Genomic DNA, 25,743 nt, shown 5'->3' on the forward strand with positions numbered 1-25,743 from the left:
TCAGGGCGGTGCTGGGGGGCCCAACCTGGGGGACAGGATGGGTTCCCTGGAAGAGAGATGTGAGCTGAGAACTGAAGGATGAGCGAATGGGGCAAGGGGAAGAAAGCAGGTGGCAAAGCCTGTGCAAAGGCCTTGAGGTCAGAGAGCAGGCCTGGCTTTCCAGTGAAACGAGAATTGATTGGAATAAGATCGAGGCGGCTTGTGAGGCTGGAAGCCAGCAGGGGCAGGGAGGAACCATGGAGAATTCTAGGCCAGGGAAGGGCAGGGAGTCCAGGGCTCACTGATGGGACGTGTTTGGAGGATCACTGGGCCATGTGGAGTGGGAGAACCAGAGACAGATGTGGAAGCCACTGCAGATAGAACAGACCATGGGGGCAGCGGAGTGGGGGCTGTGGTGAGGAGAAGCCTGGGGTCCTGCCAGAGAGACTCCTACTAAAGAACCAGGAAGAGAGGTGAGGAAGGGGACGGGGTGGAGGGGCGGATGTCAAGGCAGTGTCGAGCAGTTGGAGAGTTAACTTTTCAGGGGAGAGGGATGTGAGGACGAGACCTGTGACTTTAGCCTCCAGAGTCGGTCCCACTGCAGCGGCAGAGGAGTGAGCAAGTGGAACCGGAGTGGAGACCCCTGTGAAGGGAGAGGCGGGTGTGGAACGGTGCTGCTTGAGGTGGAAAAGATGTTGACACATTCTGTCAAGGTGCCAGGGGGAGGATGAGAATGCAGGCTGAGGAGAGAGACCAGAGGTGGTGTCTAGGCTAGCAGAGGGGCAAAGGCATCACTCCTGAGGGTGCCTGTGTGTGGTCATGTCCAGCTTGCCTGTAAATGCTGTCACTCTAGACAAAGGAATGGGAATTGATTTCCCCCAGGAATGTTTAGTGAGTACCTACTACACACTAGGCTGTGTCCTAGGAACTGGAGATACAGACCTGAACAAATAAATAGCTGCTGAGTTGTAGGCTTGTGGGAGGTCAAAGGGGATCACGAAAAACACTTAGGACAGTGCCCAGCACAAAATAAAAGCATAGTCAATGTGAGCTGGTTTATTACTATCACGCAGCACAGTGTGTTGGAAGAAGAGCCCCAGGCAGCCCTCTTGCCAGCCTGGCCTGCTAAGGACGGCCCCCCTTCACAGGAGCCGCAAGCTCCCACTCCCTCCTGAAGCCCCCACCCCCTCAGAGGACTGGGCCCAAGGACCGCTCTGCCACGGGGGCAAGCTCTCCGCGGGTGGGGAAGGGGAGTGGGGACGTCCCGCAAAGTTGGGGTGCCATGGGCTGCAGGAGCAGACACGGGTGGTGCTAGGGCTCTTGATTGCTTGATGTTCCGGTGGCTGCCCAAAGGGTCCCGTGCCCCCCACCTCTGCTGTGGGGGATGCAAGGATGGCTTGAAGGCCGCAGTCCCTCTAATAGTAGAGCTCCTGATCCCACCAGCCTGGGCGAGAGAGAAAGGAAAACAGGGAGGTGCTCAGAGTATGGATCGGTGGAGGTTTGATACGGAGGGTCAAGCTTTGCACAGTGGCGGTATCGTAGCCAATTAGGTTTATCCAAGGCGTGATAATTGCTGATTGATATGGAGGGTCAAGCGTTTGGAGGTCAAAGACCAGAGCAGCTGTTGTGAGAATGTTCCAGCCCCTCCAACCCCCTGGCCTCCAGTCTCCACACTCACTCCCTGGGCAACAGCGAACTCCAAGTTTCCGGATCTCGTCATAGACGAAGATGAGGAGGCCAAAGGGCATGGGGACCAGCCACCACTGGTACCTAAAGGCACAGGCAGGATGGCGAGGTGAGGGCTACCCTCAAGTCTGTGTCCCTGTGCCCATCCCTCCACTCACAGCTCGCAGCCCCTCACCGAATGGGCATGAAGTTGAAGATGTTGGGCATTCCGGGGCAGTAGCACAGGAAGCAGCCGATGCAGACCTGGAACACGATGGCAATCACCAGGATCCTGTTCCTGCGGGTGGGCGGGAGGGGACGGGCTCAGAATGGCGGGTTCAGAACAAAGGCCATGGGGAGCTGGGGACCAGATGGAAAGCAGGGCACTGCAGGGTCAAAGGACGTCAGCTGGAGATGTTCCAACAGTGGACGCTGGCCCCGTCCCATCTCCCCTTTGGCTGAGGAAAGCAGAGGGGCCGGGTGAGAGGCAGGTGGCGGGAGCCAGCTATAGATAAGGAATGGTAGCACCTGGCACCCGCACATGCGCAAACTGGTGCTGGTGTTTGCTGGCTGCAGTGAGCCCTAGTCAGGATCTGGTGGGAGCTGGAGCCAGGGCTTGGAGGGTAGGGCGGGGCAGGGGCGGGGCAGGGGCGGGGCCGGCCGGGGACACCTGAAGAAGCCCTGCTGGAAGGCAGAGAGGCGGCGTGTCTTGCGGATGAGGACATCAGCGATCTGGCACATCTCGATGCTGATGAAGAACACGGTGTAGCAGGTGTACTGCTGGTACAGGCGCTGCCCGAACGTCTGTGGGCCAGAGGGGAGCAAAAGCATCCTGAGCCCAGAGGGAGAGGCTCTGCAGTCAGCCAGGCAGTCAGGGCCTGGGACCATGGACCCCTGACTGCTCTTTCCCTTACGTCAGAGGCTGGAGTGGGGGAGAGGACGGATACGAATCTGCCAGGTTTGCAGGACCAAAGAATGTGGGGCCTAGACATCTTGGTCTCGCAAGCCCGGATGTCAACACCTGGGCACGTGGTAGGTCAGGCAATTGCTTTCATGATGAAAGGAGGGATGTAGAACCTTCCGGACACCCACAAGAAGGCACCTGGGAAAAGGGAATCGGGCTCCTAGGGCAGAATTTGCAAAGTCCGGTGACTCCAGTGCCCAGGCAGATGGCAAAAATGAGTGAAGTAGGCCAGAAGAGCCTATGGGGAAGAGAGCACGTGCCCCGTTTAAAAGGGGCAACCACTCTTCAGACCATTTCTTCAGTGTAACTATTTATAATACCAGCTAATTGTGTCAGGAACGCTAACTCTGCTTCAGGTACCACGCGTCTCACATGTATATCTCACTTAATCCCCCCCGGTAAGCGTAGGAGGGAGACTGGTGGTGCTCACACTTCAGCATTTCTGAATCCTCAGAAGGGCTGGTTATGACAGACTTCCAGGCCCCACCCCCAGAGGCCTGGGGTGTGGACTGAGAATTTGCATTTCAGACAAGCTCCCAGGGGATGCTGTCGGCCTGAGGACCACGCTGTGAAGTCCCTGAAGTAGATATTAGTATTATCTCCACTTGCAGATGGGAAGACTGAGGCACAGAGAGGCAAAGCAACTTGCCCCGTGTCACACAGCATGTGAGGAATTGTGGCAAACCATGAATCCAAGCAGTCTGGTTCCAAGATCTGCATTCTTAACCGTGATGGCAAATGTTTAAGGGGAATATCCTGACCTCTAACACCGCAGGGCACACTAAACACACCTGCTAACCGAATCGAGCCTCTCCGGGCTCCAAACCTTCATTAAAGCCCACCACACGTGCAAACACTCTGTGTACGTGATACTGCAGTAACAATAACAGAATAGGGGCCCGGCTCCACACCAGAGATGATGTCCTACTGGAGGGCAGGGAGGGGACATCTGCAGCTGTGACCATCAGCAGCAGGAGTTTGGAGCTCAAGACAGTGGTGGGAAAGGGCCCAGAACTGGCAGAGAATCTGGGATGCTCTGCCTGAGCTCAATCACACGTGGAAGATGGGGTGTGGGCCCACCCACAAGGTAGGTGGCACTGGAAATGAGGGTGACATGGGATGGGGTGGGGCGAGGGCTCACCCACTCCTGGCCATAGCTGTCCTGCAGATCCTGTAGGTGGTGATTCTCCCAGTATGGCCGCAGCCCCACACACAGCAATGGGAACCAGCCCTCCTGGGCCATGGCCGTAAAGTAGTCAGTGAAGCCGGCAAATGATTGGATGGCACCTGGGGGAGATGCAAAGAGACACAGGGAGACAGGGATGAGATACAGACAGAGACATGGAAAGAGACAAGGACATTGAAAGGTAGGGACACAGAGAGGAACAGAGACACAAACACAGGGACACAGACAGTGACAGACATGGAGAGACACAAAGACAAGGATCCCAAGAGAGATCAATAGGGACATAAGAGACGAGGCACAGAGAGAGACAGAGACACACACCCAGAGACAGGGTCATGTAGAGCAGGGCCAGAGACAGAGAAGGGACACAGGGAGGGATCATGGCAGACACAGACTCAGAGAACAACAGAGACCCAGGATCGAATCCAGACCCCAGGATCTAGAACAAGCCAGAGCCCCAGTTAGAGACTCCAAGGCAGGTGAGCAGCCCTGCAGGGAGCCCCAGGCTCCCTGGCCCCACGGGCGCTCACCGATCTGGAAGTAGGAGTAGGCAGCCAGGGGCTCGTTGACCAATCGGTCGCGCTTTGGGTTCCGGGGACGCAGATGCATGATGTCACTCTCTGCCTTCTCATATGCCAGGGACACAGATGGGAACTGGCCAGGAGCAGAGGGAACTGGGGTTAAGGGTTTGCCTGAGCCCCTGTCCCCTACCTGTTGGGGTCCCCCTCCCCCCCACCTCCTGCCAGCGGACAGAGATAGGACTGAGGTTATGAGGCAGGTGACCACACAGGCAGACCTGCCTAGACAGCACGGATCAGCCAGTCCATCCAACAAAGCAATGTTTGGTCCATCCCTCTAACAAAGGTGTGTTGTCTTGTCTGGTCCACATCCGTGTCCACATCTGACCTGATATCCACCTCCATCAGAACATCTGGATTTACCTCCACTATTGCATGTTCTTGTTCTCTCTCTCTCTCTCTCTCCCTCCCCCTCCTTCTCTCTCCCTCTCTCTCTCTCCCTTACTGTTTCTTTTTCCCTGTCTCTGGTCTCTTTCTCTGTGGCTGTCTCTGCTTTTGTATCCCTGTGTTCCTATCTCTCCTTGTCACTATCTCTGCATCTCTTCTGTCTCTGTGTCCCTGTGTCCTCCTCCCTACCCCCCACGCCATCTGTCCATCACTGCAGAATGGCAGCAGAGTATACTGATCAAGAGCAGAGTCCCTGGGGCACCTGACTACCTGGGCTCGAATCCCAGTGTGCCACTTATTAGCTGTGTGACCTGGGACAAACCGCTCGACCTGTCTATGCCTCAGTTAGCTCATCAGTAAAATGGGGTTGATAAATAAAGCCCATCCCACTGAGCGTTTGTGAGGACAAAATTAATTAACGCGTGTCTGGCCCAAAGAAGGCACTTAGGCAAGTGCTGTTGAATAAATAAGTCAAGGTGGCCATGCATCTGGCTGCATGCATCCCTGTATCTGTGGTTCTTTTTCTGTCTGTCTGCCTTGGGGCCTGACAGTGTTTATCTGTCAAGGCTGTTGAAGGGTGTCTGTCTGTGATCCAACTTTCACCAGATATGTGTGTTAATGTCTGAGTCCACATGTCTATGCCTGAGTGCCCACCTGTGTGTCCACATCTGTAGTTCTGTCTGGGACTACCTATCTGCCTGCCTGCATATCCACATCTGCCTGTCTTTGTACACACGTCTGTATCATTGTGTCCAAGAGTGTCTGTCCATGGGCACTGCACGGGTGGGAGCGTTGGGGCTGTAGACTCACGATGTCAGTGCAGAGTTCTATGAAGAGGATGGTGATGCAGCCGAGGGGCAGGGGCACACTGACAGTAATGTAAATGAGGTACGGCGTCAGCTCTGGAATGTTCTTGGTCAATGTGTAGGCGATGGACTTTTTCAGGTTATCAAAGATCAGCCGGCCTGTGGGGTTACAGAAGACATCTCAGACTCCTCGCTGCCCAGTTCCTCCTGTGCCCACACTGCCTCCCCCAGTCTCCAGCCCAGCTCGGACCCTGCTCCACGCCCGTCACAATGGAGGCAAAGTTGTCATCCAGCAGGATCATGTCAGCCGCATTTTTGGCAGCATCCGAGCCAGCAATGCCCATGGCCACGCCGATATCTGCCTTCTTCAGGGCTGGGGAGTCGTTCACGCCATCCCCTGTCACAGCCACGATTGCACCCTGCAGGGAGTGGGTGCGGGTAAGGGGTGGTCAGTGAGAGGCCAACCCAGGGCCAGCCCAGCCCATGGGCCGCCTTCCTCGGCAGAGTCGTACCAGTCGCTGGCAGCTCTCCACAATCACCAGCTTCTGCTGGGGACTGGTGCGAGCAAACACCATCTCGGGGTGAGTACGCAGTGCCTCCACCAGCTCAGACGGGTCCATGTCCTTCAGCTGCATGCCATTGATGACGCAGGCACGGGCATCCCTGGGAAGGAGGTAAGAGGGCATCACCAGGGCCTCAGTCTGCCTGGGGTGTGGAGAGAAACATGGGGGGTGGGCAGAAGGGGCTTACTTCTTATTAACTTGGTCCAGAGGCACGCGGAGGCGGGCAGCGATGTCCTCCACTGTCTCGCTGCCTTCTGAAATGATACCCACACTGGCTGCAATGGCCTTGGCTGTGATGGGGTGGTCACCTGTCACCATGATCACCTGTTGGGGAGGGGACCATCAGACCCTTGTTGCCTTCAGATCAGCCCACTCTCCTCATCCTCCCTGGTGGACATCTACTGATACACTCATTCACTTATTCAACCAGTCGTGACCACCTGCTGTGTGCCTGGAAAATGTCAGGGACAAAGCAGACAAAAATCTCTGTTCTTGTGGAGTTGGCACTCTAGTGTGGGAGACAGAAAATAAACAAAGTAGGGGCGCCTGGGTGGCGCAGTCGGTTAAGCGTCCGACTTCAGCCAGGTCACGATCTCGCGGTCCGTGAGTTCGAGCCCCGCATCGGGCTCTGGGCTGATGGCTCAGAGCCTGGAGCCTGTTTCCGATTCTGTGTCTCCCTCTCTCTCTGCCCCTCCCCCGTTCATGCTCTGTCTCTCTCTGTCCCAAAAATAAATAAAAACGTTGAAAAAAAAATTAAAAAAAAAAAAAAGAAAATAAACAAAGTAAAGGAATGAATGATACAGCATATTAGGAGAGGGGAAAAATTAACCTGGGTAAAGGGGATGGCAAATGTTGGGTGGAAAAAGTGGTGTCAATTTTAAGTGTGTCCAGGGAAAGCCTCATTGAGAAAGTGACATCTGAGCAGAGGTCTGAAAGAGGTGAGAGAATTGGCCACATGTAAAACTGAGGGAAGAGTGTTCGTGACAGCAGGAACAGGCAATGCAAAGACCCTGGGGTGCGAACATGCCTGAACTGTTGGAGGAGTAGAGGGAAGACCAGCATGACTGGAAAGCGGTAAACAAAGAAGTGAGGCAGGGGGGTGGCTAAGCAATAAGCTTAGAAAGGTAACAGGGCCAAGCTCTTCTAGGGACTGGGTCTTAGAGACCATGAGAAGGACATGGCTGTTGCTTGCTCAGTCTTGGCTCCCCAACTCTTGATTTGTCTTTCAGGAACCATCCCCCACCCCTAGAGTTGAAGTGAGGTCTCTAGCCAAGAATGGGCAAGTAAGCCCAGACCTAGCCAACCGAGGTATCCCACCCCTAGCCACAGTGACTGGTTCAGGGAGGAACATGTGACCCAATCCGGGACAACAGCAAAAGAGGCACTCTTTTTCTGTGGGGTGGCTAAACAGGTGGGATGTCGGTTGGAGTTGCTGGGGGGTGGTCATCTTTGTCGACCAAAATGGAGGGACTGCTTGAGAATAAAGCCATCAGAGGGAGAAGTAGAACCAAGACATGGAGAAAGACAAATTCCTAATGACACTGAACTCCTAGATCCAGCTATACCTGAAGCTTCATTCCCCAGAACTTTTCAGTTTCATGAATCAATATATTCTTTTTTTGGTTCAAACCACTTTCAGGTAGTTCTCTGTCACAGGGTTTGTCACCCCCAAATACTGCTAACTTCTGTTCTCACCCCTGCCTGCTCCCCTTCCTGGTTGCATACCCGGATGCCTGCTGTGCGGCACTTGAGCACAGCATCAGGGACGGTGGCCCGGGGCGGATCTATCATGGATACAAGTCCCGCAAAGCACAGGCCACTAGTTGGAAAGTTCATGGCCTCCACATCGAAGGCGTAGCCGGGAGGGTAGTCCTTCTCACTCAGGTAGAGCTGGCAGAATCCTGACCAGAAAACAGGGGAGTCAGAGAGGGGTCCAGGAAGCCCTTCTCTAGCAAAGCCAGGTGATGAGTAAAATAACAAGGCCCCTTGGACCAAGCACCTACAGATGCCTGACCATCATCAGATGGCTGAATACTTCATTCACATGATGTGAGTCTATTATTACAACCAACCTGTGAGACTGTTAGCATGCTTATGTTGCAGATAAGGAAACTGAGGCCTAGAGAGGGGCATTTCTTGCCAGCGGTCCCACACAAGTAAGATAAACGATCCAGGATTGAACCACAGGTTTGTGTCTTCCAGGGTTGAGACAGGGGTTAGGGAAACTTAGGAATCGGGACAAAATGTTGAGAGAGATCAGAGGTCAGGACAAGGATTGGGGAGTCTTGAGTTGAGGCAAGGATTGGAGGTCAAAGGGTCAGGAGGAGGACACTGACAGGTGGATGTGAAAGCAGGTCAAGGTTGGGGCAAGAGCTGGGAAAAATCAAGGGATGTCAGGTCAGGAATGGGAAGGTCCCAGGGAGGACAGGTGGGAAGGAGCTGGGTCAAGATAGAAACTGAGGATGGACAAGGGTCAGGACTGAGACAGGGAAAGTCAAAGATGAATGTGTGCACTTGGGCAGGTCAGCTGTGAGCCAGGGATGGGAAAGGTCATGGTCAGGGCTGGGCGGGGAAGGTTGGGCAGGGAAGATTGGGCAGGGTCTGTGCTAGCTCCTCCTCACAGATTGGTTTACCATCTACTGTGGGGGTCTCACCGAGCCCTGGGGGTCTCACCAAGCACGCGTTCACCCAGGCCTCCCAGGCTAAGGTAGGCAGTCTGGAAAGCCTCCCGCCACTGCTCGTCCAGCGGCAGCTCCTGGCCCTTGATGAGGATGGAGCTACAGCGTTCCAACACGCGCTCAGGGGCGCCCTTCATCACCAGCACGTGCCGGGGGTCCCGCGGGTCCTCCAGTGTGTGGATGGACAGCTTCGGGCAAGGAAGGGGACGGTGTTAAGGACCAGGACAAGGGGGCGGGACTTGGGAGAACGGCGGGGTTGACCGCGCTGGGGCGCAGCCGGAGGAACCTTTGGAGGGTGCAGCTCGGCTGGGGGTGAGGGGCTAGCGTGCCGGGCAGGTCTTTCGTAGAGGCTGAGGGTTAGGGACGCAGTAAGGAGCCTGAGCGCAGAGAATGGATAGAATTAGGGTCGGAGTTGGTCTGGGACGGAATTTGGACTGCGAGCTACCCCCACGGAAGGCCTGAGAGCTGACGGTGAGCCCCCAGCTAAGGGGCTGGGGGGGGGGGGGGGGGGAAGAAGTGGTTGTGGGCGGGGCTTGGCTAGGAAGGGGGCGGGAACTAAGAGAGAAACCCTGCGGTAGGCCAGCCCTGAGTGTGGGTGGGGCCTGAGATGGGCGGGGTGCTCTCTGTGGGAGGGGGTCTGGGCGGGACCGGGCGCACACCTGGAACTTGTTGGTGGAGTTGAAGGGGATCTCGCAGACTTTGGGGAAGCGCTCACGGTAGCCCATGGCGTTGCCCAGGGTCAGCTCCGAGAACTTGAGCAGCGCAGTCTCGGACGCGTCCCCGATCACGATGCGCTGGAAGCGGCGGCGGGTGTCAGGGGCGAGCCTGGCTGCACCAGGCTCCCGGGATCCCCCGGAGTACCCTGTGGTCTCACCTTGGGCACCGGCACCGCGTCCTGGCCCGACTTGAAGGCAGCGCGGTTGCACAGCGTTAGCACGCGGCATAGCGCCCGCCACGTCTCCGAGGACTGGTCAAACGTCTGCCCTGCAGGCCAGGCGTCCAGGCTGGGGCCGCGAGGGGACTCCTCGCGGGCCCCAGACCCGGCGCAGCGCTCTCCCATACCAGAACCGAGTCCCTCTCTCTAGATTCAGGACAGGGTCACCTCCCAGACCTGGGTGGGACCCAAACCCCTCCTCATACCCCAGGACAGAGCCTTCTCTCCAGACCCAGTACTGAGTTTCCTAGGAGACCCAATACCAAGCCCCTTTGCAGACCTAAAGCTTCACAGACCCTTGCCCCGATCGGGATGGAGCCCCACTCCATTAATGCAGATCCCTCCCCAGACTCCCTTCAGTAACCTCAGAGCTCCCTTCCAGGTCTCAAGCGTCTACCAGATCCTGCCCCAGCCCCGTCTCGTTCCACCCCACACCTGACTGGTCTTCCGTAGTGTCAGCCGAGTGGATGTGGTTGTCAAACCAGAGATGGGACACAGTCATGCGGTTCTGAGTGAGGGTCCCTGTCTTGTCAGAGCAGATCACTGATGTGGAACCCAGTGTCTCCACTGCTTCCAGGTTCTTGACGACACAGTTCTTGCTGGCCAGTCGCTTGGCTGTCAGGGACAGGCAGACCTGGGAGAAGGGGTGAGAAGCGCAGGTAGGGGGCCCCATCCTTGCTTCTAGTCCTTCCCTTCTCTCACAGCACGGGGAGCCTGCATCCCAGCCACAGTACTGTGTACACAGCATTCCTCGGCAAAACCCATGCTTTTCTTGCCTCTGTTTTTTCCGGCCTGTGCTTTCTTCCACTTGGGACACCTCCCCAATCTGCCCAGACAGACATAACTAGGCCCTTCTCTAAGCTGCCCAGGCTGAGGTTCTGTAGGTTCTCTTATCAACACAACCAAACGGAGAAAGTAGACATCCTCTGAACCTCCTCTGGGGCTGGTCTTGGACTGGGTGCTAACTGTTGAGGGCTGCCCACACTGGACCTCAGCCTCCTCCTGTCAAGGATGCGTCCTGTTCATCTGTGAGTCCTCAGCGTTTGGTATAGTGTATGGCCAAGACTAGCGTTGGTGAGTGTTTGCTGAATGGATGGATAGATGGAGAGACAGGGGGTGGGGAGGATGGTTGATGGGAAGGTGTGTGGGTGGGAAGTGAGGGGGTGGTAGGACAAATAGGGAGACGATGGAGGCAACCCTGGATGAATGAACACACAGATGGACGAGCCTCTCAGCTCTCTGCACCTCTTTTCTGTCTCCCCAACTCACCGTGACAGTGGCCAGCAGCCCCTCGGGCACGTAGGCTACCACAATGGCCATGAAGAAGACCATGGCCCGCAGGAAGGTGTAGCCAATGCACATGGCCACCACAAAAAATGTGGCGCCGAAGAGGATGGCCAGGCCTGCGATGATGTCCACAAAATGTTCGATTTCAATAGCGATGGGGGTCTTCTCATTTTCTACTCCCGATGCCAGCGATGCAATGCGCCCAATGATGGTGCGGTCACCTGTGTTTACCACCAGGCCCTGTGCCGTGCCTGCAGTGGGGCCAAGAGGGCGCCTCAGGGACAGGTGGGCAGCAATGGGGGTGTGCACACAGTGTGAACTGCAGAAGGGGAAGTCATGGGAGATAGAGGGGCAGGATGCCCCGAAGAGGGGGATGGTCACGTGAGGTGGGCAGGCAGTGTGGCTTCATACAAGGCAGAAGAAGGGGAGTGGAGGCAGCCGTGGGGAGTGTGGAGGCAGCGTGGTCAGCCGGGGGGGCGGGCAGGGGCCTCACAGACCTTCAAGGCACATGGTGGAGAAGAAGGCGATGTTGCGGGTCTCCAGGGGGCTCTCGTGTGTACATTCGGGCGAGCGGGTCTGCGGCTCAGACTCTCCAGTCAGCGAGGAGTTGTCCACCTTGCAGCCCTGGGCCTGGAGGATCCTGATGTCCGCTGGCACTCGGTCCCCGCCTTTCATCTCCACCAGGTCGCCCACCACAAGCTGGTCTGCATTGATCTGGAACTTGTCCCCATCTCGGATCACAGTTGCTTGCTGTGGGGCAGGGGCACAGGGTTGAGGTAGGCAGGGGTGGGGTTGGAGGCCGCTGAGTGCAGGGGAAGGTGGGGAGATGCAAAGAGGGAGCTGTGGAGGACCTATGGGCGGAGCGGGAGGCTACAGGCTGGGAGCAGGTTGGGCCTGGTGGGAAGGCCCACACAGACAGACGCCAGGAGCCTCCCTGCGCCCGCCCGAGTGCACACAGGGAACTGAATGGGGACCCACCTGGGGCACGAGGTTCTTGAAGCTGGCAATGATGTTGGTGCTCTTAAACTCCTGGTAGTAGCCAAAGCAGCCGGTGACCACGACCACGGCGATGAGGGCCAGTGCCAGGTACAGCTGGGTAGAGGCAGGAAGGGGGCCAGGCTGATAAGAAGGGGCCGGAAGATCCCTGCGCGGGGGCGCCCGCCTGCTCCCTGTCCCCCGGTGTTCTTGGGGTCACCCCTGTGGTTTTCCCTGCTTTACTAGCCACCACATGCACTGTTCCCCGTGGCCTGTGTTCCCTGTCCCTGTGTTCTCCACGTCCCACATTCAGCTTCCCTGTATTCCCAGTGTCGTGTACCTATATCCCATATTCTCTGGGTCCTGAACCCTACATCCCCCATGTCCCCATATCCTACGACTTGTGCCCTGTGTCACCATGCATCCTTTCCTGCGTCCTTTTGAGTCCTGCATTCCACATGTCTGCTGTCCTCTGTCCCCTCATGTTCTCATGCCCTATAGTCCCTGTGTTACAAGTTTCGTGTTCTGTGTTTTCATAATCTGTGTGCCACCTCTATGTGCCCTGTGCCCCAAAGTGCACCCTCCTGTCCCCATTTCCATGTTAGTATGCTGTCGATCTTATGCTTCATATTTTGTGGACTCCACGATCATGTTCCAAATTCCAAGTCCCTATGTCCAACGTCTCCCCATGTCTGTGTACCTCTAAGTCCCCATCTGGTGGCACATGTCCTATGACTTTCAAATCCCTGTCAATGCCACACGTCCCTAAGTTCCCACGTCTCTTGTTCTGACCCCTGTCATATATCCAATGTCCTCTTGTCCCACATTTCAATATTCTCTGTCTCTGTGCTTCCTTGTCTGCTTCATGTCTCTCTAGGCACTGTGTCCTGAGTCTTCGGTCCCCTATGTCCCTATGCCCTGTGTCCCATGTCTGAGTCCCATGTCCCTTGTGCCCTTGGTCTGTCCCGTGTCTTCTGTTTCCCAAGTTCCATATCTTAAGTATTGTATTTCTACGTCTTTGTATCCCCACCCGTGTCCTCCATATCTGAGATACATTCTCTGTGTCCCCTGTGACCTGTGTCATCGGGTCTGCCCCATATCCCAGTATCGTTCATCTCCCCCTCCTCTTGCCCCCCGTGACCTATGTCTTGGAACTGCATTTCCACGTGTCTGTGTCCCCATCCTGTATCCCTTGCGTCCTGAGTCCATGCTCAATGTTCTCTATCCTCCAGTTCCCTGTGTCCCACGTCTGCCCACAGCAGCTGCTACTCACATTGTCGTCGGTGGTGAGGTCCCCCTCACTGGCCTGGATGGCAAAGGCAATGAGACAGATGGCAGCAGCCACCCACATGAGGCACTGCAGACCACCGGCCAGCTGCCGGGCGAACTTGACATACTCAGGGGTACCACGCGGCGGCCGCAGGGCATTGGGCCCATCCCGCAGCAGCAGATCCGCGGCCAGGCTGGCAGTCAGGCCCTGGGGACAGGGCAGGTGGTCGCAGTGGCTTCCAAGGGCTTTCGTCTCACCACACGCTCCTTGGTGGGGGTAGCTCTTCTGTCTGTCTCTTTCCCCTCTTCTCCCCTCTGTCTTGTGCCTCTTTGTTTCTGTGTCATCCTTGCCTCTGTCCTGCCCCTTCCCCCTGCCCTCCACCGAGTCTCTCTCAATTTTCCTGCCTGGTTCTCTCTTCCTGTTGTCTCTGCTCTGCTTCTCTCTTTTATCTGCCTCTTTGTCTCTCTCTGTCTCTGCCTCTCTGCCTCTTTTTAGCTGCTTCGCCTACTCCATCCCTCTCTCTATTTGGCCCTTTCTCTCTAATGCATTTCTCCCTTTTCTTACTCTCTCTCTCTCTCTCCCTCTCTCCCCTTCTCTGCACGCACCCCTCCCTCTGCGCCCAGCTCACCTTGGTCGCACTGGTCTGGTATTTCTGTTCCAGCTCCGCGACTGATAGCTGGTGGTCGTTCTGCGTGGTGGGGGCAGGACAGTCACTGTCCAGCTCTCACCGGCCGCACTCCTGCCCCCCACCCAGCCCCCTCGCCCCCTGCTCACAATCTCCATCTCCTTCTTCATGTTCTCCAGCTTCTCCTTCCTCTTGCCTCCTTTACTGCCTGCCTTCTTCTTGCTCATCTTGGCTGCCATGTCCCCACCAGGGCCAGGTCCCAGCTCTACTGAGTACATCTCGTAATTCTCCTGGGGATGAGAGGAGCGGGGAGGCATCAGATCCCACTGAAACTCCTGCCTCCAGCCTCCAGCCTCCCAACCCCTGACTCCGGGCCCCACTCACTGCCTTCCCCATAGTGCCTGGTGCAGCCACCCTCCTTTGCTGAGACAGAGCCTAGGGTCTGGACTGGCCCTGATATACCCAGGGAGGGAGGAGGTGGAGCAAGACTGCCCCAATTACAGCTGATTGTGGGGCTCCTTGGGGTGACCTCCAGGCCTAAGCAGCTCAGGAATTACCTACTGAGCTGCCCCAACCTGCCCAGACCCATCTCAACCTGCCACTGAGATCAGGGGACCACTGAGGATGTCCATCGTAACAACAAGAACAGCAAACATACGGTGTTCATCATGTGCCAAGCACCGGGCTCAGGGCTTTCCTGTATTAACTAATGTAACCTCACAACATCCCTTTGAGACGAGTACTATTCTTTCCTCTCCCTACCACAGAGATGGGGAAACTGAGGCACGGGATGGTTAAGTCACTTGCCTGTTGTCCGCAAGCTCGGACGTGGAAGGGTCAGGACTCAGAACCAGGTAGGCTGGCTGCAGGGTCCTCTTCCAGGCCACACTGCCCATGCCTGACTCCTGGAGGGGGAGCGCGCTCACAATGGCTGCTGTAATAGCTGTCGTTTAGGGAGGACTTCCTGGTTCTGGCTCTGCCCAGTGTGCTTTGTGTGAATGTTTCATTAGCTCCTCACCCTATAAAGTTATGTTCTCTTATTGGCCGCCATTGTACAGATGAAGAACCCAAGACACAGAGAGGTTAAGGACTTGGTCTAAGGCTGTGATGACTAAGTACCAGGGGCAGGATTCCAGCCCAGGTCTGACCCCGGAGCCTGGCTCTCGTATGGGACCACCAGTGAAGAAGCCCACAGTTCACATCAGCAGTCGGTGGCAAGTGTGAGCCAGGCCCTGCACACATGTGACCTTGGGGGTCCCTGCAACAAACCCCTGTGCGGGCGGCATTAACATTCCCGTTGTGCACAGGGGAAACCAAGGCCTGGAGAGGTTCAAGGGGGTCCCGGAGGTGCCCCACACATCCAGCCGTAGCCATTACAGGTGCTCCCATCTCCACGCCAACCTGCCCGCGTGGGGAAACCAAGGAACAGAGTGGGGAAAAGACGTCTCCAAGGATCCCGGCTCGATCTTGGTTTTGGTGCCAGGTTTGAGGTCCCCCGGGCGGGCACCCTTGTGGGCAGCAGTGAGGATCTGGACTGCTGGAATGGCAGGTTCTTGATATCTCATGCTTGGCCTCACAGCACGGACGTGTATCTCAGGCCGGGCACGGGTATATCTGATAAGATAATTGCTCTGGCGACGTCCTTTTCTCCTGAGGCAGGTCACCTGGGAAAGTTTAAGCTGTTGAGCAGCCCAACCTCCTCCCCATACCCACCCAGCTGGTCATCCCATCTCCTGCTACAGAGGACCCCCAGAGAGGAGACTGGTGGGGTGAAGTCACACTGAGTGCCCTTACAATGACTCTGCTTGCACTGGGGGCTTCAGCTCTCTGAACCACACATGTGAAGCACTTTGTGTCACGTCGCTCCTCTGCTTACAACTCTCCAGGGGTTTCCCTTCTCGCTCATAATAAACTCTCAAGTCATTCCTGACAGATCTTGCCCTGGCTCACCTCACCTGGCTCAGTTTCTACTACGGTTCAACAGGCACTGGCCTTCTTGCTGCACTTTGTACAGGCCAAGGTCATTTGCACTTGCAGGTCCCTCTGCCTCATGCTCTCTTCTTTAGAAATCTGCATGATTCTTTCTCGCCGTCAGGTCTCAGTTCAAATGTCATCTCTTCAGATAGTCCTTCCAATATTTCACCCTGATCAGGCTCCATGCCCTTGACACTGCTTTACTCACACCCCTTGTCCCAACCTGACACTGTATTTTATTCTCATTTGTTTGCTGTCAATCTTGTCACACGAGAAGGAAGACTGGGACTTGGTTGTGTTTGCTGCTATACACACGGCACCCAGAACAGTGTCCTCAGACACACAGTAGATGGTCAGAAGACACTGTTGGATGTGGAATATTCATTAGCAAAAACGGAGTATTGGGCAGGCCCTCAGGAAGTCTCAGTCACTGGGAATTCCTTGGTTCCCCTTGCTCTCTCTAGCCCTTCCACCCTGCCCACCAGCCCCCTACCTCTGAAAGCATCCAGAGCCTGGGGCAAATATGATTCAGGACCATCACAACCTAAGTCACAGGTGGAGAGACCAAGGCACAATCACTGGCAGCAGATGGCTGACCCCCGACACGTGCAGACCTCTGTCATAATCAGGGACTGTCTTCCTCTAGTCTCTGTTCCATTTGTCCCTTTATTTTCATTTCTTAGTTTTACTATGTTCCTTTTCAATGTTTTATTTTTAAATATTTCAGACCCACACGTTACAGGGAGAAAATGAATACCTGCCTACCTTTCAGCTAAATGGAATGATCTTATCAGTTGGTGGTTTCTAGAGGAATGATAGATGACACACAGAGAGAGTGAGAGCGAGAGAGAATAGATTTTTTTTTAAGCTTGGGCTTAACCACTTGAGAGTAACTTGGAGACAGGATGCTTGTTTATCTGTGAACATGTAGGCATGTGTCTCCCACGAATATGGACACTCTCTTACATGACCGTGGTCCAACGGTCAGATGCAGGACATTCACACTGACATGACATTATGAGCTAATCTAGGGAACGTATGTGAATTTCCTATTTTCCCTCTCATGTCCTTTTTGTGGTCCGGGATCACACTTGACATTTTTAGTTGCCGTGTCTCCTCAGTCTCCTCCAATCTGTGACATTTCTTTACTCTTTCCTTGTCTTTCCAGACCTTGCCATTTCGGAAAAGTATCAGTCCGTTATTTTGTAGAATTTCCCTCAGTTTGGCTTGGCCGACGGTTCCCCATGATTAGACTCAGATCATGTGCTTTTAGCAGGAACGCAGCAGTGATACACGCCCATCTCAGAGCGTCGTGGCAGGATGGGCCTCATTTCTGAGCCTTTAAGTGATCTGGACCGGGGTAGACATTTGGAGGATATCCAGAGGCTTAGGGAATGACCAGAGGGCTATTCTATGATCTCTGTATTTTCCATGCAAAACGCTGTCACAGGCACAGCTGGCACTCGGTAATGAAAACACAGTCACCGCCTGAGCCCCCCACCACATCCGCAGCCGGCCACTTAAAGAGGCTGCTGGCCCAGCCCCATGGCCTTGTCCGTTCCAACTGTTCAGTGTCCGGCCATGTCCACAGTTAAATACTTTCACTGCCCCCCGCCCCCGCCCCTGGTGTCACTCCAGGTCTGCGTCTTGTGGGAGTCTTTCCTCGTGCATTTATTCTTTCATTGTGCATCCAAACGACTCTGACCCTGTCTCTGGGGGACACAGGCTGTGGCCCACAGGCAGGATCTGGGTAAAGCAGGAGGTGTGCTGTTGGGACCCGGAGTGGAGTCTATCTCAGTCTGATGGGCACCTCCCGGCACAACTTGGGGGCAAAGACGTCTCACAAGAAGGTTGTAAGTGTGACACCATCTACTGAACACAGTAGGTGCAAGATTTCTTGGAGCCGGAGACACGCAGATCACTGGAGACTTCTTCAAGAACAATTAATGGTCAGAAGTGATTTTTTTTTTCCCCTGAGAAAGAGAGGGCAGAGGATAGACTTTTAAGTGGATGGTGAATGTGGAGTGGGTTTTAGGGGGTCTCCTGGAATTGTGACCACACACACTCTTAGGGACTCAGCACCCTACAAGTCCTGATGGGCTCAGACCCCTGGCTGCGCCTCCTTCCCACATGCTTTCCCCTGTCAAGCTTTGGGATGCAGCCCACGCAGCCCCTCTGTTTACCAAAATTGTCATTTCAACATCTTGGCACCTGAAGCTTCCTCCACCGGAAACACTCCCCCTACACCCTCCCCACATTCAGCTACTTGTCTTTTGTGCTCCGGCACAGATGTCCTTTCCTCTAGGGAACCTCCTTGGACCACCTGCCCGCTGGATCAAGTACCTCCCCTGGGCTCCCACAGGCCCCTGGGCTTCCCCATCCCAGCCCTGACCCCTCTGGCCCAAAATTCCTCCATCGCAAGCCTGGCCACTCTCGGCTGGTCTCATTTCCCCCCTGCCTCATGAGAACAGGATCCACGAAGTCTCAGTCACTGCCTTGTGCCCTGTATCACCCAGCCCAGGGAATGTTTACTGAGTGAAAGAACTCACTGTGACCATGACGTTTGGTCTGTGTTTGGTCTCTCAGATAAGATAGTGGATTCAGCAATGCCCTTCGCCTCATGGGCAGGTCACCCTTCCCCCCCACCCCCACCCCCCACCCCCACCATCTCCAGGCCTTGGGAAGACTGAAGAGAGGGGCAGAGCAGGCAGAGAACCTTGCTTCTTGCTCCTTTTCGGGCTGGTGTAGGAGCCACAATGGGTTTGGCAGAGACAAGGTCTGGCCCCAGCCTGGCTAAGCTGGCAGCCACATCTCCCGTGTTCTACTCCTCTCCCACTTTCGTCCAGATGTGGGAAGGTTGACCATCCTCAGGAAACTGCCAAGCTGTCCTTATCTGGGATCTTAAAATCACATCCAGAATCCAACCATGTCTCTCTACTCCGCTCCCATGCTGGTTCCATCTCCATTCCTTCCTGCCTGGACATCGCAGCAGCCTCCCTCCCAGTCTCCCTGCTCCCATCGTCTGCTCCCCACCCACAGCCAGAGGGAGCCCGTGAACCCCTGAGGTCTGGGCTCTTCTGGCTGAACCCTTCAGTAGCTCCACCTGACTCTCGAAAGCAAAGTCCGCACAATGGTGCCCAAGGCCAACGATCTGGCCTGTGGCCTCCCAGACCTCTGCTTCCCCCACTCCAGCCACACTGACTCCCTGCTGTGCCTCAGACCCAGCAGACAGCCTCCTGCCTCCTGCCTTAGCATGTGCCCTTTTCCTCCTCTGGGAATGCTCTTCCTCCAACACCTACATGGCTCCCTCTCTCCCTCCATCAGGTCTTTGCACAAATGTTACCTTCCCAGTGTGAGCTCCTTGACTAGCTGAATTAAAACTATGACCTGTGGTCCCCCTGCACCTCTGTCTCAGTTACCTTCTCACATACTATGTAATTGCTCTTATCTATTGGGTTTCTTGTGTGTTTTCTGAATCCCCCTGATAGAATGTGAACTCCATGAGGGCAGGGATGTTTGTTTGTTTGTTTGTTTGTTTGTTTGTTTGTTTGTTTTAGAGAGAGAGCTACAAGCAGGAGTGGGTACAGGGAGAGGGATAGAATCTTAACCAGGCTCCAGTGGAGCCTGGGGCGGGGCTCGATCTCACAATTCTGAGATCACGACCTGAGCCAAAATCAAGAGTCAGCTGCTTAACCCAATGAGCCACCCAGGCACCCGTGTTTTGTTTTTACTGATGGGAAACAGCAAATAGGCACTCAATAAACTTTTGTTGAAAGAAATAAAATAAATCTCAGGGTCCCAGAGACATGTATGTGGCAGCAATCCTAGCCACAAATACTAACATGGACACGTGGTCCTGCGGTGGGATGCTGTTCTTTGTCCGCCAAAGACGCGCTACCCCAACATAAAGCAGAGGGGCAGACTCAAACAGACACAATGACAGGAAGCCCAGGGCAACAGTGACACTCGTTGAGAGCTCACTGCCCTAGCCCTGCTGTAAGCGCTTGTGTGAGCTCATTTCATCCCCAGAACAACCTTATGAGGAAGGTACTGTGCTTATCTCTATTTTCCTGTGAAGAAACTGAGGCCCAGAGAGGTTCTATGACTTGCCCAAGGTCACACAGCTAGGAAGTGGCAGAGGCAGGATTCGAACCCAAGCAGCCTGGCTAGAAAGTCTTCCTGTGTGAACACACAGGATCACAGCAGACACCATTTCACAGAGAGGCCTCACATTAAAACTATACTCTGCTTGATGATTTATGGGATATTTATTGAGCACCTACTAGGTGCCAAGCACTGGGATTTGCAGTGAAATAAACAGTCACGGTCCTGCTCACACCCCAGCAGGAGGGGCAGCATTATTAAGTAATCAGGCAAATGAATATTTACTGGCAAACTGGGAGAAGAATATGAAGCAAAATAACAGGGTACTAAGGAGAGAGGCAGAGGGGACGATGCTGAATTAGACTGGGTATCACAGAGGGGTCTCTGAGGTCCTTAAGGTCCTAAGGATGAGGAGACGCCAGGAGTAATCTAGGAGAAGGAATAGGAGAACAAAGGCCCTGATCTGGGAACAAGGTAATATTGAGGGTCAGCAAGGAGGGGAGGCAGAGAGGCTGGATAAGGTTAGTGAGGGAAAGGTAGCAGAACGTGAGGGCAGGGGGTGGTTCTTGTGGGGCCTTGTGGACCAGGAGGAGGAGTTAGGATTTTTTGTCTGGGAGCAGCTGAAGGCATTTGAGGTCTGATCAGAAGAGGAGCATGTGAGGATTGAGTCTCAAGGAGATGCCCCCAGTTGCCATGTGGAGGACGCTCAGGGGGAGACTGGGATGAGAATCTGGGGCAGGAGGCTGGGGAAGGGCCTTGGGGAGAGGAGGGGGCAACTGGGGGAGGGAGGCTCAAGGAGACCTCCTATGGAGACATGGGCTGGGGCCAGAAGTATCTGGCCTGGGGGTGGTGAGGCACCCAGAAGAAGAGGTAGGTTTGGGGAAGTGCTAAAGCCTGTGTAGGAATAAGGGGTCTTGGAGCTTCCGGGAGAGGCTGCAATGGGGAAGTGTGATGAGGGCCTTGTGGGGCAGAAAGGGTAAAGGGAGATAAGGGAGGTGAGAGCCTCTGGCAAGGGTGGGGAGGAGAGCAAGGAGGAGAGGGCAGGGCCTGGACTTGTTCTGGGAGCCACGCTATTAAAGAAGATACAAGCACAGTCTGAGAGGTATGAGGAGAACCAGGAAAGGGTGGGCAGTGGGGGGTCAGGAAGCAATCAAAAAGGGAGCTTCTAGAAGGGGATGGGTTCAGCAGTGTTTTGCCTTCTTGAGTGTGCCCAGAGCCCAGCACAGAGCCCAGTACACAGCAGATGGTTCACTTTCTGCTGAATGAAGGCATGCATGGATGGGCTAGTTGAAGACAAAGCTCACATAGATACAAACCCTGAGGACTTAAGGGCTGCATTTTGTGACTAGGACAGGCCAGCACCGCACTCCCCACCCCTGGATGGGCAGCTTGAGAAAAGTGGAGTTAGAAAAGGTATTCTTGGGTGGAGAAGTATACAAAAGCTCATAACGGGGCTCAAAAGCCAGGGATGGAGGTGTGGAAATTAATGAAGGCAAACTTCGTTTAAAATGTTAGGCCAGAAGGGGGAGCTCTCTCACTGTACCACTCCAGGTCAATTACAGGAAGAAGTGTCAATTACAGACCCCAACAGGAGACTCCTCCACAGCGACAGGAAAGAATCACAACTACAGGCCCCAGGGGGAAAAGATGCACAGTGCATCTCCTACAAGAAATCAACCACCCCTGCAACTCAGCCAATGAGAAACACCTTTTCTCCAATGGACTGGTTCAGAACAACCCCTCCCAACTTTCTCCTCCTTCTCCATAAAATAACGGTCCTCTCCTTTGTTTGCTAGATTTGCCTATGGTTTTGTCATAGTTTGCATGTCCCAAATTGTAATGCTCTGTGTTTCCTGAATAAACCCATTTGCATTGGTAAAATAATGTTTTATACTTAAGGTTAACAAGGGGTACAAGCCTCTTGATCCAATCGTCCAATCCCGGAGCCAAAATTCGTAGGTGGTGGGGGAATGGGATTTCTTTGGTTAAAGTTTCTTCCAACTTCCAGCCAACTACAAAGGTGGAATCAAGAAGTGAGGCTAGACCACCCTAATCAAGACAGTAAGAACGTCTCTGTCCACTACCGTCAGCCAGTCCATAAAGAGCAGAGGAATGGGGCAGAGCCCGCATAATCAGAACCGTGTAACTAACCAGGACACACCCCCTGTTCACTGTCAGCCAATCACGAAAAGAGGAAAAAAATGATGGGGCTGAACCAGTGGCATCAGCCCAAAGCAAGTTCCTTGGCTGAGCTCCTTGGCCTTCCAGCCAATCAGGAGCCAGAGCAAAGAAAGAGCTCACCCCCCCCCCCCCCCCCCCCCAGGCTCCACCTGGGCTCTCAGGAGCCTGGGAGGTCCAGGCTAGCTGTGGAGGCCTGGGAGGGAAGGGATCCTAAGTGTGGAAAGTGGCACGGAGCCTCCTCCGCATACATGCACACCTACAGAGAGTCTAAATACGTCGTGGAGGAGCTGACAGCGCATCTGGTCCCGTCCTTTCTTGTTTAGCTTCCTTCCATAGAAATACTAGCACCACTTCAACTTTTAGAAACTGCTGTAGGCCCAGCCGCTGCCCGTTCCATTCTCTTACCACAACTCTTCCTTCATCAGGTAATGAGCAGGAACCTGGGCTTTCCCTTAGTGGCTCCAGCCTCCCAGCCCTGGCCTTTCCCCCCTACCTTTATCCCCACCCATCAGCTGGCATCCTGAAACCAGGTCTACCCATCACTCCCACAAACCAGGGATGTCAAGGAAAATGACACAAGTGAGGGAGTGGAAGTGGGGAAATTTTCACAGCTAGCCCTGGTTCTTACTTGTGCTGACTCGCCATGAGCGTAGCCGCTGTCTATCTTATTTTCCTGCCCTTAATATCTGGCTTACTAGCCCAGGGCACAACAAAGCACTTTTCAGCCAAGGGGTTTACCAGCCAGGGAACTTCTAGCCATGATTCAAGCCAACAGTAATTCAGGACCCAAGAGACCCACCTGCTGAGAGACATGTAAGCCACCAGCCTGACCTCCTAGTCACTCTGCACCGTGGGGTATATCTTCCACCATTTCAAGGCCTTCCCTTTCCCCTGCTCTGCACTTCTGTAACTCCACAGTGCAAGGCTGGTAATAATACATACATACATACATGCCTACATAAATAAATAACTATCAAGAGGGGCACCTGGCTGACTCAGCTGAGAGATACAACTCTGGGTCATGAGTTCTATCCCCACACTGGGCATAGGAGCCTACTTTAAAAAAGAAATCAGGACATTTTTCAACTAAATACATTTTACTTTGGCTAAATACACATGCTTTCTGATTTTTGCAGTGTGTGTGTGTGTTTATACATTGTGCATAGAAGGGAAATGTATTTTGTTGTGGTTTCATTCTTCTTTCCACTCTGGGCCCATGTCTTCATCTGGGTACAAATTCTTGTTTGTCAGATTAATGTGAATAATAGAATGGGGCAGAACAATCTTGTCTAAGTTGCCACTCTTCCCAGTTGTACTATTACATACATAGTACTTCTCTTTAACTAACTTTAAAAAAAAAGGTAAATAAATTGCTTTCAAAAGGAAACTTTATTCATCACAAGAAAAAAAGTTCTGTATGTGTATGGTGATGGATGTTAATCAGACATTTTGGGGTGATCATTTTGCAGTATGTACAAATATTGAAACTAGTATAATGTTATATGTCAATTATACCTCAATAAAAACAATTTTTTAACAAGGGAACTCTAAATCACTTTATAACCAGTATCTTTCCAAAAATTTTAAATAATTTAAAAAGAATGGTATATTTCACCATAAAGAGAGAATAACCATAAACATAAATACAGGAAAACAAAAACTATGTTATTAAATGTTAGGTACTTTCACCTGGCTGTTCTCTCAGCTTGCCAGCCACCCAACACTGATGTCTTTTTCATTCCAGGTGTGACGACTTTTTTCTTTGGCTGCTTTGAAAATGTCATTCTATTGTTTCCTGGTTTCTAATTATTTATTTTTTTAATGTTTATTTATTTTTGAGAGAGAGTGCGTGAGTGGGGAGGGGCAGAGAAAGAGTAAGACAGAAGATCAAAAGGGGGCTCTATGCTGACAGCAGTGAGCCCAACATGGGGCTCAAACTCACAAACTGTAAGATCATGACCTGAGCCAAAGTCAGATGCTCAACTGACTGAACCACCCAGTTGCCCCTCTAATTATTATTAGAATATAGTCCTCAGTTGATAACACTATATTGTACAATCGAAATTTGCTAAGAGAGTACATGTAAATATTCTTACACACAAAAATGGTAAATAAATGTCAAGTGACGATGTGTTAATCAACTTGATGGGGGGGGAACTCTTTCCATATATATGTAATCATCACATTTTACACTTTAAATACCTTACAATTTTGTCAATTAAACCTCAATAAAGTTGGGGGAAAATATAGTCTTAATTATTTTTGTTCCTTTGAAGTCCAGGTATCTTTTTTTCTGTGGCTACTGTGATGGTTAGTTTTATGTATCAAATTGTCTAGGCTATGATGCCCAGTTGTTTGGCAAAACACTAGTTTTGATGTTGCTGTAAAGGTATTTTGTAAATGTGATTAACATTTACAATCAGTTGACTTTAAGTAAAACAGATACCCTTCAGAATGTGGGTGGGCCTCATCCAATCAGTTGAAGGCCTCAAGAGCAAACACTTGCAGTTTCCTGGAAAATTAGAAATTCTACCTCAAGACTGTAAACAGACATCCAGCCTGCATTTGCAGCCTGCTGGGCTGCCCTGTGGTTTTTGGACTTAAGAGGGCAACATCAACCTTTCACTTGAATTTCCAGTCTACTAGCCTGTGCTAGAAATTTCCAACTTGCCAGTCCCCACAACCACATAAGCCAGTTCCTTAAAATAAATCTCTTTTCTCTCTCTTTCTGCATCTCTATCTCTGTGTTCTACTTCTCTGGGGAATCCTGACTGATACAGCTGCTTTAAATTTTTCTCTCTGGGCTTTTCCGAATTTCTTGAATTTATGGGTTCACGTTTCTCATGATTTAGGGAAATTTGTCAGCCATTATCTCTTCAAATATTGAAATTTTTTAACCCAAGGACTCCAGTGGCAGCTATGACAGTTTTTTCCCCTTCCTTTTCCTCTCTGTGCTTCAGGTTGGATGAGTTCTATCAAATTGATTTTGATTTTTCTGATCTTTTCTCCTGCACCCAGGATGTTGCTAAGCCCAGGGAAATAATTGGACTTCAGATATTGTATTTATCAGCTGTGAACTTGGGGGCACTCCAGCTCTCAATCTGTCACACCAGCCCACTTGGCCTTGGAAAACTTTGCTGTTTTCTCTTTCTTCAGAACAGTCTCTCTGTCACAGGCTCGGTCCTTAATCCATCTGGACAGACATTTGGAAAAAATCCCGAGAAAGAAAAGCTGCTGATTTCTGCTTACTTAAGACAGATAGTTCCCTCGTTGGATTTTAAATTCTTCAGCGTTTACTCTTTAGATTCCATAGCTCGTTGATGCCTTTAAAATGTGAATTTTTAAGTTTATCCCTTTATCCATGACTGTTATGGAAGGAAAATGGTCTTCCATGACCCTAAATCGTACAGGTATGGAATTTGGACATTTTAAGATAGAAGTCACATCTTGGGCTCTCCTGCTTACACCTCCAACGGCTTCTCTTCACACTTGATATCCACACTCCTTACCATGGGCATGAGCACCATGACCTCATGACCCTGGGGGGTCTGTTCCTGATGACCATTCTTTTTTTTTTTTTAATTTTT

At 52.9% G+C, this 25,743-nt stretch overlaps 1 protein-coding gene and 1 pseudogene across 1 annotated transcript; one reads left to right on the plus strand and one right to left on the minus strand.

The window, feature by feature from the left end:
* Positions 1–1,020: 1,020 nt before the first annotated feature.
* Positions 1,021–14,310, minus strand: ATP4A (ATPase H+/K+ transporting subunit alpha). The gene is made up of 22 exons (XM_086691145.1): positions 14,282–14,310; positions 14,047–14,187; positions 13,901–13,960; positions 13,276–13,479; positions 12,006–12,119; positions 11,525–11,777; positions 11,010–11,278; positions 10,176–10,374; positions 9,681–9,790; positions 9,466–9,600; positions 8,802–8,994; positions 7,854–8,029; positions 6,316–6,452; positions 6,078–6,228; positions 5,816–5,984; positions 5,570–5,724; positions 4,325–4,448; positions 3,750–3,895; positions 2,315–2,448; positions 1,841–1,942; positions 1,658–1,749; positions 1,021–1,423 (listed from the first exon to the last, which is right to left on the minus strand). Exons 1-22 carry the CDS (start codon positions 14,291–14,293, stop codon positions 1,395–1,397), a joined length of 3,105 nt encoding a protein of 1,034 aa, XP_086547271.1. The 5' UTR covers positions 14,294–14,310; the 3' UTR covers positions 1,021–1,394.
* Positions 1,496–1,563, plus strand: LOC147573541 (U4 spliceosomal RNA; annotated as a pseudogene).
* Positions 14,311–25,743: the final 11,433 nt, after the last annotated feature.

This window comes from Puma concolor, chromosome E2 (genome assembly GCF_028749965.1).
Source record: "Puma concolor isolate L17-30 chromosome E2, mPumCon1.1.hap2, whole genome shotgun sequence".
Classification (NCBI taxonomy): Eukaryota; Metazoa; Chordata; class Mammalia; order Carnivora; family Felidae; genus Puma; species Puma concolor.

Coding starts and splice junctions, on each gene's coding strand:
- ATP4A (XM_086691145.1), bottom strand. Junction 13,961..14,046: donor TGAAGAAGGAGATGGAGATT/GTGAGCAGGGGG, acceptor CCCACCACGCAG/AACGACCACCAGCTATCAGT. Junction 1,750..1,840: donor TTCAACTTCATGCCCATTCG/GTGAGGGGCTGC, acceptor CTGTGCCTTTAG/GTACCAGTGGTGGCTGGTCC.